The 16,598-nt window shown below is 45.2% G+C and overlaps 1 protein-coding gene across 2 annotated transcripts; it reads left to right on the forward strand.

Annotated features, from left to right (window-relative positions):
* Nucleotides 1-3,083: 3,083 nt before the first annotated feature.
* LOC114589943 (claudin-34-like) lies at nucleotides 3,084-8,276 on the forward strand. Of its 2 annotated transcripts, none has more exons than XM_077923837.1 (2): nucleotides 3,084-4,701; nucleotides 6,931-8,276. In XM_077923837.1, the coding sequence occupies exon 2, from the start codon at nucleotides 6,932-6,934 to the stop codon at nucleotides 7,928-7,930; it is 999 nt and encodes a 332-aa protein (XP_077779963.1). In that variant the 5' UTR covers nucleotides 3,084-4,701; nucleotide 6,931; the 3' UTR covers nucleotides 7,931-8,276. The 2 variants fall into 2 exon arrangements, with proteins under 2 accessions (XP_077779963.1, XP_077779964.1); XM_077923838.1 differs by lacking the exon at nucleotides 3,084-4,701 and adding an exon at nucleotides 4,726-6,228.
* Nucleotides 8,277-16,598: the final 8,322 nt, after the last annotated feature.

Here is a 16,598-nt window from a genome sequence, read left to right on the forward strand (position 1 = left end):
GCAGTGGGTTAGGATTTTTGCATGCAGTGTATTTACTTAAGATAAAATATTTGTTAACGTATTTGCTGAGACCTGCTAAAGGAATTTAAAGATATGTGTGTGGCTCTTGCATACATTTTGGCAAACAAACGAACAAGCTTAAGTGCAAGTGCACAATTATCGCGAACTGAATCCTACACAGGAGTAGACCCACCAGTTAGGCTTAAGTGGGTCTGCTCTGGAGGAGGCTCTGAAAAACGGGACTAGAGCGTGCATTAAGACCGGCCAAGTTCATGCGAACAGAGTCGATATTTTAATTAATATTGGTTTATATATTTTTTAAAAATTGAAAGTGTAGGTTTGCTTGGAAGGGACTTGAGTGTTGTTATGTACCAGGTTGTTATTTATTGCATATCTATACAACATGTGGGACCCAAGGGGGTGGGAAATATGTCTACGTCTGAACTGTAGTTAAATGCGGAGAAAATATTTGCAGTTCCTACAGAACCTAAGCAAATTTATCTCCAAAGGTGTTACAGAAATTACAGGGGGGGGGGGGATCTTTAAAGTTGTTAAATGGTACAATACAGCATGCACAGCATCATCAATACATCATTGCTACATCACTAACATGTCACAAAAGGGGGGGGGGGTTACTCAAGATTAGCATAGGCAGCTGTGTCAGGGCAACACCCAAGGAGCCCAGCAATGGTCACCTCTGGGCATTTCCTGGGGCAGGAAGTGTGTACCCATGTCCTCAAGCTTGGGGAGTTGGAAGGGGAAAGAGTCTTTTTCCCAAGGGCAAAATGGAGCTGGAATGGAAGAACTTGGCAAAGGGGTTGATTTTATGTGATTCATAAAGCTTGGTATCTTCCCTGAGCTGTCAGGTCGAAAGGATACGTTCAGGCCTAATATTTCTGACATATGGTGGGAACGTTTTCAAAGTCAATGTGGCCCCATGCTCTGGGTTCACTGGCTGCTGTTGAACCTGTTGCGCAACAATAAAGGCTCTGAGTCTACTGCTTGCGGGCACACGCGCTACCCCTGTCTGTGGTGCCCACCCCTTTTCTCCAAATGATGAGACAAGAGACCAGAATATGGGTTCTAATTGGCCACAACTTTATTGAACTTCAGAAGTGGGAAACTTGGCACAGGCCTTGGCAGATAAGCCTCTCAGCCCGCCTGATCCTGGAAGGAAGAACAGCAAAAGAGGCTTGAGCCATGGAGTCAGCCTCTTTGCTTTTGGCCTTAGGCCCACCCCTGGCCGGCCAGCCATTGTCCTCCCTGGCCAAGGGCGGGTTACAGGCTGGCTCAAGCAGGAGGGTGAGCCCCGCTCGGTGCCGCAGACCCTGACCACCTGTGGGGAACGGAGGGCGGATACTGCTGTTTTGCTCCAAATTGCTTGCTTGCTCAAATTTCCTTCTTTTACTGACCACATGGACCTGCGGGGGGGGGGGGGCGGACCTGTACCCCGACAAGCTGGGCTGTTGAGTAGTCTCTCAACCCGGATTTTTCCTTAACAGTGTGGAACCTCTAATGGAGCAATCTCCCCACTCCCCCCCAAAATATTGTTCCTTAGACTGTCCCTGTGGCCGGCTTTTTGGTTTTGTAAGAAAAGCACATTTCACATCAAATTTAGCTGCGGATTAAGCTGGGGGAAGGGAGGGGCCACTCTTTCTCTCCTAAACCTCTCCTGTTCACCACCACCCTTTTCTGGGCACAATTATTTTAGACAGCCCACCCCTGTTTCCTCCCTATGCAGAGTTAAGGCCCAATAAACTGCTATTAAAGGTAAAGGTAAAGGGACCCCTGACCATTAGGTCCAGTCGCGGACAACTCTGGGGTTGCGGCGCTCATCTCACTTTATTGGCCGAGGGAGCCGGCGTACAGCTTCCAGGTCATGTGGCCAGCATGACTAAGCCGCTTCTGGCAAACCAGAGCAGCGCACGGAAACGCCGTTTACCTTCCCACCGGAGCGGTACCTATTTATCTACTTGCACTGCACTACTTGCACAGTGTTTTTGAACTGCTAGGTTGGCAGGATTTGGGACCGAGCAACGGGAGCTCACCCCGTCGCGGGGATTTGAACCTCCGACCTTCTGATCAGCAAGTCTTAGGCTCTGTGGTTTAACCCACAGCGCCACCTGCGTCCCTATGTTGCTATTACTATTATTATTATTATTATTACTATTACTATTAGCTTTGGAATGGTCATGGGGGGTAATTTGCAGGAAATGTGTGGCTTACTGTGTTTCTTTTTTAAAAAAGATCTGTTTGCAAAAGGTATGTATAGAAAATCAATCAATCAATTAGTAATAGGTCCTCAAAGCACCAGGGGAGGTACTGCTGCTAGAAACTATTCCCCCTCCCCGCCCGTCCCACTTCTAATGCAAACCCCCTTCCTCAATCAAGATGGGATTTCAGTTGAAGGTCTTGCTAAAATAGAGTTTGACAACTTGGGGGTTTCAGCAGGAAATTCAAGGGAGCCCCCTGCCTGAATGAGACTGGATTCCCCTGCTAAAACGAAGAAGGGGGACTGTTAAGGAGACAAACCCATTTCTGAATCAAGAAGGGGTTCGCTTGGAATCCCGCCCAACTGAGCAGAATTTAAGCCCTGCTCATCGGCTGACGTTGAAAACCAGACATCGCCCAGCCCTGGGCAGGATGGCACACCGAGCCTCCTCACATCTGTTCAAAGGAGGCTGCATAGCGGGGGGGGGGGCATGCTTGTATCATTTCGTGGTCTTCTTTATTTCTATGCTCTTTTAGATGTGGCTTCATAGCTGAGAGGGGGATTTGAACCCCGGTGCCTCCCAGGTGCTAGTTTGGCAGTCTTACCACTAGGCCGCACTGCCTCTCCACCTTCCTGCTTGAAGCAGCCCTTAATTGGGAATCTATATTGCTGCTTAAGCCAGCTTTCTTTTTAGGACTGTGAACTTGGCTTTGCAACCCTGGTAGCCGCACCCTACATTTAAGGCGCCCCCACCAAGAATCCTGGGAACTGTAGTTTGTTAAAGGTGCTGGGAACTGCAGCTTTCTCAGGGTTCTGGAAACCATATTGAGCTCTTTGGAATTTTCAGAGATTTGTGGGGGGCTGTTAATTGTTGCTGCGGAAATGAATTCTTCTTGTGGTTTTCCGTGTACGAGATCCATCCCAGTATATAAGCACTACGGTTTGGGAGGAGGCCAGTTGTTTAGAAAGCACAAGGTCAACAGAAAAAGACACCCAGACTTCTGTGGACTGTGGCAGATGAGGACAGAGGGAGACTGCGATTTGGGGAGAATGTATCTTATTCTAAGTAAAGCTTAATATCACAGAAACAGAAAATATGTTTGACTTTCTAGGAAATGGCACTGCGGTTCAGATTGCGAGTTACCCAACCTCACAATTGCTTAAGATCATGCAAACAGACCGATAGCCCATTCTAGTCCAATGCACTGATGTCCACAAAAACCGGACGGATGGTTCAAGGAAGCTTCCAGGCAGGGCATGAAGGCACTTAGCTCTTTCCCGCTCCCAGAACTGATATTCCAGGACAAACCTTTGTTTTGATCCTGCAAATGCATCTCTTGCTCATCTTTTGGGTTAACTGTGCAAATCGTTCCTGGCATCCTGAAAACTCAAAGAGTTACAAAGGCACTTCTCCAATTGTGCACTCTGTGGAGAATTCTGCTGCAGAAACCACCTTCATGCCTACAGCTGCCTAGAGTGACGTGCAGAGAAGATGTCAGGATCTTCCAAATTACTGCTTCAAAGGAGCATCTGAGGCCACTGTAACTGTTTTTGTTCTTCGGGAAATTTTCTAATCACAAAGCCAGGATTCCCAAGAACTAAAAAGGTGGAGATCTTGCAGGGGAGGGAGAACTTGGTGCTGCTCCCTTAGGTTCCAATATTCCCAGAAACTGCAGAGAAGGAGGAGCCAGGAGATTTGGAATATTACCCAAAGAAAAATAAGCAGATGAAGGGCCTGTGGCAGAGGGGGGGACGGGGACCTGGCACCCTACTCTGCTGCCTATTTGCACAATTCATGTAGCAGTATAGAGCATGCGCAGCAGAACTTCACTGCCTTTTGGAATACTGCTTTTGCTGCTTCCCGTTTAATACCACCAGCCTAATCCCACACAAGTTTTGAATCATGCCCCACAGCCGGGCGATGTTCCTCCCGCCTCAAGGGGAGCCTCTTTTGCAGGGCTAGTGAGTCTGGGCCTAGGCCAGGTGAAAAGGGTTGTGCAGGGTGCGGCCTTCACGCCCAACAGCCAGGCAATTTTATGTCATACCACACCATATGGCAGCCATTTTGTGTTTTGCTTTGTTCTCACTGGTAGCCAATTGGTGGACTGGCCCATGTAGCACTTTCCCAAAATTGGTCTGCCTCCATATAAGACAGCTTCCTCTGTTCTTATCATATGAAATACGCCACTTTGTATATTAATAAGAGCACAGGATGTTCTGCATTTATATCCTAAAAGGGTGGGGGGCGAATCTCATGAGCGATATGTCCAAATGTGTTTTTACACTTGGGGGGCTGCTGCGTCGCTTGTTCCTGAACCTTTTCTTCCTCCCAAATGCCCTGAAGATCCATTGCACACCTTGACTTGCATGAAACCTCCTCTCTCTTATTTTCTCAGGGAACCAGACTGGGAGAAGGAGGAATGAAGGAAAACAGAAATCCGGCCTGAGAACGGAGGTCCCTGTCAAGAGAATGGCCAAGATCTCCTCAGGTGAGGATGAAAGGGGAGGCAGGGAAAAGCAAAGAGCCCCTGAAAACATCCCCCCACTCGGGAAGAAGCTTTTAATTCCTCTGAATTTGATATCTCCTTTAGATTTTTAAAGGCTGGCTCCCAGAATTATTTCAGGTGAAATAGATGGATTTAGGCCCCTTGCTTGTGAATGGGCATATTACAATATTGTTCTATATTATCCCAAAGGGGGGAGGTTTCTACACCAGCCAGCGGGACAGGATTTTTTCTGTTGCTTAAATGTTACAGTAAAATGGGCCTCTCTTTGGAATGTCTGGCTTAGAGGGGTAAAAGATAAGAGCAAGGTTGAATGGGTGTTATTGTGGCCCCAGACGGGGGGAGACTGAAGACAAGGAGGCAAGTTGAAAGGGAGGAGGATAACGCAGGAGACAAAGCCCCATCTTAATGCTATTAGTACAAATCACATGTTTTACATTTGAACACGTGTCGAGGTTCATGGCGTGGAGAGGCTGGTGCAGGAAGAAAAGGGGGGGGGGCAAGCCCATGTAAGGACATTGGAAGTTGCCATAACTTTCGGTTTACAAGAAATCAGGTGGCTTACAAGAGATCAGGTGGTATTCTATTCTGCAAATCTATATCAAGGGGGCGCACCCAGACTGGGTGTGCAGGTTGCGTACTTATCGCCCTGTACCTTTGTTCTGCATATATGCACTTCAAATAAAATCCTGTTAATAACCTGCAAGGACGTTTTGCCGCTTTGTGTGAATCTGTGCTTCAGGGACCCAATAGCAGATGTGGTTGGTCCTTCAAAAGGAACAGAAAGAAAGCAACACAAATATTTTGATGGAAGTGTCTTAGGAAAGCGATTTTAAATCATGGACACCTAGGTTCTGAAAATGGTATAGCCTATATTGGTGTGAGGGATGGGGTCCCATGGCACAAATTCCATGTGGTCCCAGTGCAAAGGAAAAGAGCTAAGATCTTCTCCCTTACTATAACGTCCAAACAAGATGGGATGGGGAAGAAGAAGGATAGGTTTGTAAGGAGTCTTCAATAATTTTGCCAAGGAAATTCTTATGGTTCAGGGCCTCACTCTATTAGCCTTTCTTGTACATGGAGATCCTTTATGAAATGCATTCAGACCCATCAAACAAATCTGTACTGAGATACACATACTGTATCACCATTTTTACTGCTGGAACTGCTCTGAATCTGACTTCAGGAAGAACGCGTTTTACCTGCACAGTGTCCTGGAATAGACACTCTGCATTGGGAAAGAAGGGAACTGAGTTCCCTCCCATTTTCCACTTTCCTGATGTTCCAAATGACCAGTACCTTGGAGTTATGATTTGTGGTGTTGTCAGGATTCTAACTGGCCTGTAACTGACCTAAGAATTCTGCAGAGCAGTTGCTGCTGTGGCTGGCCGGCTGCTCAGGCGAACATCAGCTCAGTGGCCAACAGCTCAGTCTTCTTGAGGCTCAGGAACACCTAGCAAATACCTGCTCTGTTCCTGGCACGCTAGACTCTAGCTGAGGAAGGCATTTCACGTAAGTTTATGGATTAAACATTCCTCACTATGCCATCAGGTGTGCTTATGTTCAGTGGAAAAAGATAGGTGCAGTAAAGGTAAAGGGACCCCGACCATTAGGTCCAGTCGTGACCGACTCTGGGGTTGTGGCGCTCATCTCGCTTTATTGGCCGAGGGAGCCGGCATACAGCTTCTGGGTCATTATTAAGCTGCTTCTGGCAAACCAGAGCAGTGCACAGAAACGCCGCTTACCTTCCCGCCGAAGCGGTACCTATTTATCTACTTGCACTTTGACGTGCTTTCGAACTGCTAGGTTGGCAGGAGCAGGGACCGAGCAACGGGAGCTCACCCCATCGCGGGGATTCGAACCGCCAACCTTCTGATCGGCAAGTCCTAGGCTCTGTGGTTTAACCCACAAAACAGCAAAATCATGAGCAGCTTTCCATCCACAACAGCTTGCTGAGGTTCTGGCCATTTTCACAGGAACAATGCAACAGTAGATTAAATCAGTAGCAGTGTGCTGGAAGAAAGTATGAGTGTCGGCTTCTCTGGATCAGATGTCTCTACCTAACCAGGGGGTGGGAGAGAGCAGGAACTCTTTTCTTTTGCTGCTTCTTTCTGTGCATGGAAGGAAGAATGCAGGAGGGAGGATGTCCTTCAATGACTAGACATGCTTGTTATTCCCTCTCTCACTGCATCTTGTCTTCTCTTTTGTTTCCAGGATGTCTGCCAATGTCTCCCCTGGTCCCCTCCTCTCCAAACCCCCCATGTGGGTGAAAGAAGGCTCCCTGGTGGTCCAATGGCTGAGCTTAGTTTCCGGCCTCCAGATATCTGCATTCCTGGTGGATATTTTGGCCTTGTCAATGTGCATTTTGTCAACACTCAGTGTCAACTGGCGAGTGTGGAGTGTGGAAAACATCGAGGGAATCGGCTCTGGAAACATCTGGATTGGAATCTGGGATGTCTGCTTTTGGAAAGACCCTGCTAACGACGGCAACTCTTTTTGGCATTGCGAAGACCTCAATGAGCAGCATCCAACCCTCCCGAAGGAAATTTTTATTGCACAGGATTTAATGGCATTAGCTTCAATTATGAATTCAGTGGCCCTGGGATTAATTTCATTTGCCTTGTACAACGTGTTCAAGCCCAGAAAACATAAGGATTTTCTCTTTCGCTTTTTTAGGCTTGGAGCTTTCCTGAACTTAGTTGCAGGGATACTCGTCCTGATTTCTGTAGTATGGAACACGTCTGCTGTCTTGCAAAATGGGGAAATTGACTTCCCTGAAACTTTTGAATTGCCTCAAATTCCCAGCGAGCAGCATATTGGACCTTCCATTTATCTAGGCTATATCGCTGCAGGTTTCCAGCTGCTGAGTGCAGCATTGGTTGGGATTGAGAGATGTTGCATCAGGACCACCACAACAGATACATCTCTAATAGAAACTGTAGTGGTGATTACCCCAGGAAGCGCGGTGAAAAGCGAGAGTCTAACTACTTGTTCGAAGTGTGGTTCTCTGCTGGATCTGGTAATTCAAGAGAAATCCTCCACAGTGGAGATGGAGGAAAGCTGTGCAAAAGATCTTGTAATTCCAGAGGAATCCTGCGCAGTAGAGATGGAGGAAAGCCGTACGCCCCAAAGCTCACCTGAAGGACATCAAAGTCCACCTGAAGTCCCAAAACATACTATTATACATGTTATACCCTACAACAGGGAGTCGTAAACTATCAGATCCAGATCAACGCAGATCGCTCCATACACGCATGGATCTGCGTGGATCATGGTTTTGATAGTTTTGTTTTGGGACTTCAGGTGGGCTTTGATGTCCTTCAGGTGAGGAGGCCCTTTTTTATGACTAGTAGTTATTTATTTATTTGTTAAAGATTTTGTTGATTTACAAAAAGGGGGAAGAGGTGGGGGGGGGAGATGGGGGGGTCGGGTGGCGATTTTTCTATTTTACTTACTATACGTAGGGTTTGGTGTCAGCATTGTTTGTGCAGGTTCTTTGCTGTCTGCTTGTAATTAATAAACCAATTAATAAACCAATATTAATTAAAATATTGACTCTGTTCGCACGCTCTCGTCCCATTTTTCAGAGCCTCCTCCAGAGCAGACCCACTAATGCCTAACCGGTAGGTCTACTCCTGTGTAGGATTCAGTTCTTGATAATTGTGCACTTGGGTCTGGGTTAAAGGCGGATCTACACGGATCCTCATGGATCCTCCACTTTTTAAAAAATAACTCCAACAAATGCAGTGTCAAATCACACCTGGAAGGCACGCCTACAGACTGGACTATCAAAAACGTGGATGCAGCACCACAAAAACATGGACTCGAGGCATGGATCCTCATGAATTCATATGATTTTTATAGTGAAACAAAATAAAACACCATGATACTGTAGACCGCTTTTTAGTCTGTAAGCAGAACCAAAAAAATCACGCATCCACTGTTTCGTGCTGCCGAAATGGAGCAAAAACATGGTTAAAAAAACACGGATCCTGATGGATCCTCATGATTTTTGCATTAGATCAGGCCAAAGTCACCATCAGATCAAATATCATGGCCATGGGCACAGTATCCACCACAAAAATCACGAATCCACGGCTTCGTGGCGACACCGTAGCCCAAAAACGTGGTTTTGAAGCACGGATCCTCCTGGATCCTCACGCTTTTTGCATTGGGCCACCCCAAACTCACCGTCAAATCACACATCATGTCCAGCGGCACAGCCTGCATCACAAAAAACTCAGATCCACAGCTTCCTGGTCATACCATGGCCCAAAAACGTGGTTTTGAAGCACGGATCCTCATGGATCCTCACGCTTTTTCCATTGGGCCACCCCAAGGTAAAGGTAAAGGGACCCCTGACCATTAGGTCCAGTCGTGACCGACTCTGGGGTTGTGGCACTCATCTCGCTTTATTGGCTGAGGGAGCCGGCCTACAGCTTCCGGGTCATGTGGCCAGCATGACTAAGCCGCTTCTGGCACCGTAGTCCAAAAACGTGGTTTTGAAGCACGGATCCTCCTGGATCCTCACGCTTTTTGCATTGGGCCACCCCAAACTCACCGTCAAATCACACGTCATAGCCAGGGGCACAGCCTGCACCACAAAAAAACTCGGACCCACGGATTCCTGGCCACTGCATGGCTCAAAAACGTGGTTTTGAAGCACGGATCCTCATGGATCCTCACTCTTTTCACATTGGGGTTCCCTAAACTCACCGTCAAATCACACACCATAGCCATCAGTGAAAAGACTGAATTTGAGTCCATCATAACAGAGTTCTACCTTTTGGGTAAAATTTATAAACTATTACTCAAATATGACACCGAGCCCGAACAAGCAAAACCTTATATGACAAAATGGATGCAAAAAATTTAAGAGCAGTTTACAGTGGAACAATGAGAACAATTATGAATAAAGGAATAAAATTTACTGCAAGTTAAGCCCTAAAACAAAATTGGTACAGTGGAACCTCGGGTTGCAGACATAACCCATGACTGAGGCACGTCCGCAACCTACAGCGTTCGCATCCTGAAGCGCCACGTCTGCACAGGGCAATTTGGCGCTTCTGCGCATGTGCAAGTGGCGGAACCCGGATGTAACCCGTTCCGGTACTTCCAGGTTTCCCGCCGTCCGCAACCCAAAAGCATGTAACCTGAAGCGGTTGTAACATGAGGTATGAGTGTACAAAAATGTTCTTTCGGTGGTATATAACTTAGAAAAATATACAGAAGATGAATAATGCAATGAATGGACATTGCTGGAAATGTGATAGACCTTAAGGAATCTTCTTCCATTTATGGTGCACTTGTGAAAAGACCAAAAAGTTTTGGAGGAAAGTTCATTTCAAAATGAAAAAATGTAAAAAAACCACACCTAAATTTGCATTGGACCCCAACACTATGCTGTTGGGGATGACTCCTTCAGCTACTGTATTATGAAATCGTCTATGGAACTATTTAGTTATATGACCATAGCAGTTAAAAATGGTGTTGGCTAACATATGGAAATCTGACATATGTCCTGAAATAGATGCATGAAAAGAGAAACTATCAGAATATGCAGTAATGGCAAAACTCGCCAATTTAGTAAATAATTGACTCATCTTTATAATTTGTATACAACTTAACAGAACTGTAAGAAAATGAACATCTGTATGGATTTGTATAGTAGACCTTAGTTACAAAAATATTTCCTGTTTAAAAATAGAAGCTTTGTGTGTATATGATAAAGAAAGAAATATATAGTAGAAGAAATCTTGTCTGTCTGATCTAGAATTGAAATCATATTTTAAAATAATTCTTGCTTTAGATTTTTATAATCATATATGGTATTTCTCCAATAGCAAACTTCCTAGAATTGGAAATAATATTTAGTACACTAACCTTTGTTTAACTCTTGATAAATGTCAGCTTGCTGAGTTATTTTGTACCATTGTGATTCAATGTTATATTTGCGCTCAACAAGGGAAACCCACATGACCTGAAGGTGTTGCTGTGCAATGCTAGGTCAATGATTCATAAGACCACTGCCATCCATGACTTGATCGTGGATGGAGGATTTGTCCTGGCATGTGTAACAGAGACTTGGTTGGATGAAGCAGATGGTTCTGTCCTAGCTGCTGCTTGTCCACTAGGTTTCTCTTACACACAGCAACCCAGGTCATGTGGGCGGGGGGGGGGGGGTTGCAGTGATTTTTAGAAAGTCACTAGCTTGCATCAGGCGTCCTACTGGGAAGACCCAGTTCTCTGAGTGCATGTTCTGGAAGCTGGGCAATAGGGGCAGTACAGGATTCCTTTTGGTGTACTGACCTCCCCACTGCACCAAGGATTCCCTGCCCGAGCTGCTTCAGGTCATGGCGGATGTTCTCCTGGAGACACCTAGTTTGGTTGTCCTAGGGGATTTTAACATCCATGCCAACACGACCTTACAAGGGGCTGCTTGGGACTTCGTGGAAAGCATGGCCTCCATGGGGCTGTCCCTGAATAAGTTTGGCCCAACTCATAGTCACGGACATGCCTTAGACCTGGTGTTCACCTCTAGTGATGTGGATGATCTGACACTAGGTAAAAGTGGAACAAAAGAAGTGCCATGGTCAGATCACTTCCTGGTGCAACTGGACTTCTCTGTGACCCTTCTCCTCTGCAGGGAGGTGGGGCCAATTCGGATGGTTCGCCCCCGCCACTTAATGGATCCAAATGGTTTCCAGAGAGTGGTAGGGCATGCTTTATCCCATGTTGATGGCCTTTCAGCTGATTCCCTGGTGGCCCACTGGAATGCGGAGTTAACCAGGGCTATCAACTGTCTGGCTCCAAAGCGCCCTCTCCGATTGCATGGAGCCCAGACAGCCCCATGTTTTTCTTTTCAGCTGAGGGAGAGGAAACAATCGCTGAGACGGCTAGAGTGCCGGTGGCAGAAAACTCATTCTGAATTGGACCGGACACAGGTTAGAGCTCAACGTTGAGCCTATCAAGTGGCGATAGCGACGGTGAAGAAGACTTTCTTCACCGCCTCTATTGCATCTGAAGAAAATAGTAGCAGGAGACTCTTTCAGGTGGTTTGCAATTTAACGGAACCACCTTTACCACCAGGGCCTTGTAAAGACCCCAAGATCTCCTGCAACGATTTTGCAAATTTTTTTGCAGATAAAGTCGCTCATATTCGGAAGGAGGTAGACACCACCGTGGGAGCAGGGCCGGGGCGGGAGAGTGCTAGAGCCCTGTCTGGTCAAGTTGCATGGAATCAATTTTAATCCGTTAGCCCCGAGAATGTGGTCCTGTGTGAGTGCTTAGAGGCGGTTGGAGGATGGGTGGCAGCTAATGGATTGAGGTTGAATCCTGACAATATAGATGTACTGTTCTTGGGGGACAGGAGGTGGGCTGGTGTGAAGGACTCCCTGGTCCTGCATGGGGTAACTGTGCCCCTGAAGGACCAGGTGCGCAGCCTGGGAGTCATTTTGGACTCACAGCTGTCCATGGAGGCACAGGTCAATTCTGTATCCAGGGCATTTTTAATGTGTGACTTTTTAATGTATTTTTATTTCATTTTTTTGGAAGCCGTCCAGAGTGGCTGGGGAAATCCAGCCAGATGGGCAGGGTACAAATATATTATTATTATTATTATCTATCTATCATCTATCTATCCCCTCCCCCTTTTCCCTTTCTGTACTTCCCCATCCTTATAAAATTGAATATATATATATATTTTAAAAAGTTACAGCTCCACAGTTTTCTGTTTTTTTATGTTTGGTCACCCTGAAATCACTATCAAATCACACATGATGAATATGACCACAGAATGAACCACAAAACCCACAGAGCACAGCCAAGGAACAAACACTATATTAAAAACATTAATCCTCATGGATCGTCATGATTGTTAAATGGACTCCACCAAATTATATTGTAAGATCACACCAATGTCTATAGAATGACCGAAATAAAAACACTATTGAAATGGTTCTGCATTAGCAAGAACCATTTGCTAATGTATTGAAATGACATTCATATTCATAGCTTCCACTGTGAAGAACTGCACCTGGAAATTTTTGACGCTGCTAAACTTCAAGAATATCCAAGGCAGAGATTGTGATGATCTTACCTGTGAATGTAATTATCAAACCAACTAGATGGAGACCACCAAAGTAACCATGAAAAACAATCACCTGTCTTGTGTCAATTCAGCTACAAATGGTTTTGGGACAAGAGTTTGTTGTTTTGGGGGGGGGGGTAATTATAAATGGAGGTTTAACCGCAAGTTTTCTTGCCGACAGATTTTGTCAGTGCAAACTTTGAAATAGGGGGTCACAAACATGGATTGAACCACTCTGTGATTGATGCAATAACATCCTTCTTAGAATGTCTGTATGAGATGGATTCAAAATATCTCTATAGTTTTGCGGACTGGTCATTTTTTGCACCAACTGATATACCCAGGCAACGTAATTCCAGTGACTACGGTCCTTTCACATGTACCATTGCCCATCTGATTGCTTCTGCTGCCCAATAACAGTTCATACAAAGGGATATGGCTGCCATTAGACCCTGGATTGCAAAAGAAATAAAACAGTACAGTGGGAAAACCTATTTTGAAGGACAAGACAAATATTTTCAAGTGGAAATTGATGCTGTTCCTCCCAAGAAGAGACAAATCTTGAAAGAGAGTCACATTACTGTGTCTCGATCATGCCCAGAGGGATGGAAGGATACACTAACCTATTGCTCAGATATTTTACCTTCCTTGTTTGAAGGCTGCTGGACACTATGTTTTTTGAAGGAAGGGGGCAGGAGGTCCAGTGGTGACCTAACTGTGGTTTACTGTGAAGGAAACTGCAAGGACTGGTACCACTGCTTTCGCATAGGCATTGATTCAAAAGATCTTCCAGAGGTTTTCGTGTGTCCAGACTGTCAATCCACTGTGGCCAAATAGATTTTAAAACAGCGAACTGTCATATTCCACAGGTTGGTATAATGCAGCAAAATCCAAACATATAGTTTTCATCATCATGGCAGGGATGGTCCTTTTCCATAGAATTCTTATTCATGGAGTTGGTTTTTATATCCTGCTTTTCTCTACTTGAAGGAATCTCAAAGTGGCTAAAAATCTCCTTTCCCTTCCACCCCCACAACAGACACCTTGTGAGGTAGGTGGGGCTGAGAGAGTTCAGAGAGAAGTGTGACTGGCCCAAGGTCACCCAGCAGCTGCATGTGGAGGAGCGGGGAAGCGAACCCAGCTCACCAGATTAGAGTCCACCGCTCTTAACCACTACACCACAGAAACGTATCTCTTAAAACTCTGGAGCAAGCTGTTCAGTTCAGCCTCATAGTGATACTGATTTGCGGAGGGAAGGTTGGTGATGAGCAAGATCTGTTCCCATTGCCCAACACAGAGACCATAGAGCAGTTTCTGTTGGGGGCTGAACCTGCAGAGTGTTTCTGTTCAGAATTTCCGTGGCAGAAATCGGCTAAGTGCCTTTATAAACATTCAGCTTCTCAAATCGAACACCATCGTGAATCTTTCAGGTGTAGCTGTTGGAGGTGGAGGGCAGAGAAGGTGCTAGTCCTTACCTCCCTCCTCCCAGCCCCATGATCAGTTGCCCAATGGGCTGAATTTCAGGGCTTTTGCATGTAAAGGGCAAGCTTATTCTTTACTTGTTTAGACTCTTTAAACTTGGGAAGAGATATTTGGCTCCATGACCACAATGACCAAAAGGGTCAGCTTCTAGAGATCATGGAAAGATCATGATTGTACTTCCCCTACCCTCAGCCCTAACTCCGTTGAGTATTTTTTGTTATGAGACTGAGTGTTTGGGGCTGATGCTGTAGCATTCTTGTCTGGGGACTTGGTGGAAAAACAGAAAAGTGACCCTCACCTAACTCTCCAATGCCCTTCAACAAGAATGCTGTAGGAAGTATTGCTAAGCCCAAAGGGAGGCAAGAATTTGCTTCAGCTCACCCTGTTAATGGAAGAGCAAAAGCTATGTGTGTGTCATTCTCAATCAGTCTACTACTTTCAGGACTGATTTTAGAACCCTCTTACATCAGGCCCCATGGTCACTGGAGGTGGCCCCATCATGCAGACTTGACTATCCACACAGGGACCATCTATTTTTATTTTTTCCTGATACTGGATTTTAAGTTACAGTTACATCTTTTAAAACAGCTGTCCGTATATCGCACTGTATTCCACCTGCCTTCCAAAGGAACACGTGGCTCTCCCCACATAGCAGGTTAGGTTGAGACTGCTGATCCAAAATGATCAGTAATTTTTACGGTAATTACAATCCTGCTTTCCCTTGTACCAGCTTACCTTGACTTCAGTAAGGCCTTTGAAAAGGTCCCCCATGATATTATTGCAAAAAAGCTAGTAAAATGTGGGCTAGACAAAGCTACTGTTAGGTGGATTTGTAATTGGTTGACGGGCTGAACCCAAAGAGTGCTCATCAGTGGCTCATCTTCATCCTGGAAAAAAATGATAGTTTATAAATTTTACCCAAAAGGTAGAACTCTGTTATGATGGACTCAAATCCTGTCTTTTCACTGATTTAAATGTTTGCCATACAGTCTTTCTTGAATCTGGATATTAGTTGACAGTATGTAAGCAGTTTCATATTTTTTCTCCTCTTTAATACTTTGGCGTGTATTTGATCTGTTCTTGAAGATGAACCATATCCTGGTACAATATATAGTCATATATTCTCCTATCGGCTCTAATAATAATGTTCCAGTGGTGACATTAACAGTGCAGGTAAGGACATTTTTGTGATTTTTGTAGTGCAACTCATGATTTTTGTGGTGCAGGGTGTGCCCCTGGCTACGATGTGTGATTTGACGGGGAGTTTGGGGAGCCCCAATGTGAAAAGAGTGAGGATCCATGAGGATCCGTGCTTCAAAACCACATTTTTGGGCCATGGAGTGGCCAGGAAGCTGTGGGTCCTAGCTTTTGTGTTGCAGGCTGTGCCCCTGGCTATGACGTGTGATTTGACGGTGATTTAGGGATGGCCCAATGCAAAAAGCATGAGGATCCATGAGGATCCGTGCTTCAAAACCACGTTTTTGGGCCACGGTATGACCATGGCCGTGGATCCGAGTTATTTGTGGTGCAGGCTGTGCCGCTGGACATGATGTGTGATTTGATGGTGAGTTTGGGGTGGCCCAGGGACATAGATAGATAGATAGATAGATAGATAGATAGATAGATAATACTTTATTCGGCTATAAGCCCACAAGGTAAAACCAATCAATAAATAAAATAGCATTTTACATTCTAAAATATCAACTAAAATATTTCAACGCATAATCTCCTTCACGTTACATACAATCTCTAGATGTACCATATTGTGGCCTTGAATATAACGATGGTGGATAAAGTTTACTAGATTTTTAATAGTCATGCAGCATTCCATGAAGTCTTTTATATGAAAGAACTGAATTCAGGAATCTGGCAACCTGTAATGTTCTATAAGAGTCAATGTCCTGAAGTAGATAGGCTAGATGCAATTCAGGTGGTTTAGCAACAGTTTCCAAAATGATTGAACTCAGAATCCTTGATCGGGGAACAATATATAAAGGACAATTGAACAAGATATGATAAAGGGATTCTATTGATTTGTTGTCACATGCGCATAAAACAGAGGTTTTACCGTTAGAAAATCTATTGCTCAGCACATTTGAGGGGAATACATTAAATCTGGCTCTAACAAAAGCGAATCTATGCGATGCAACCAATAAGGTAGACAGATATCGAGGTATCTGGGACATAAATGTAATGCACTGATTTATCGGGGAACATGTACCTCCACCTGTAGTAAGATTTTGTTGCAAATCAACCTCCTCCAATCTTTGATGACCTTTTTTGCTGTAATTAGATCTAAGTTTAGTATATC

This window comes from Podarcis muralis, chromosome 2 (assembly GCF_964188315.1).
Source record: "Podarcis muralis chromosome 2, rPodMur119.hap1.1, whole genome shotgun sequence".
Lineage (NCBI taxonomy): Eukaryota > Metazoa > Chordata > Lepidosauria > Squamata > Lacertidae > Podarcis > Podarcis muralis.

Excerpts from the sequence above, each read along its gene's own strand:
- LOC114589943 (XM_077923837.1), top strand. The coding sequence starts at position 6,932 with ATGTCTGCCAATGTCTCCCCTGGTCCCCTCCTCTCCAAACCCCCCATG.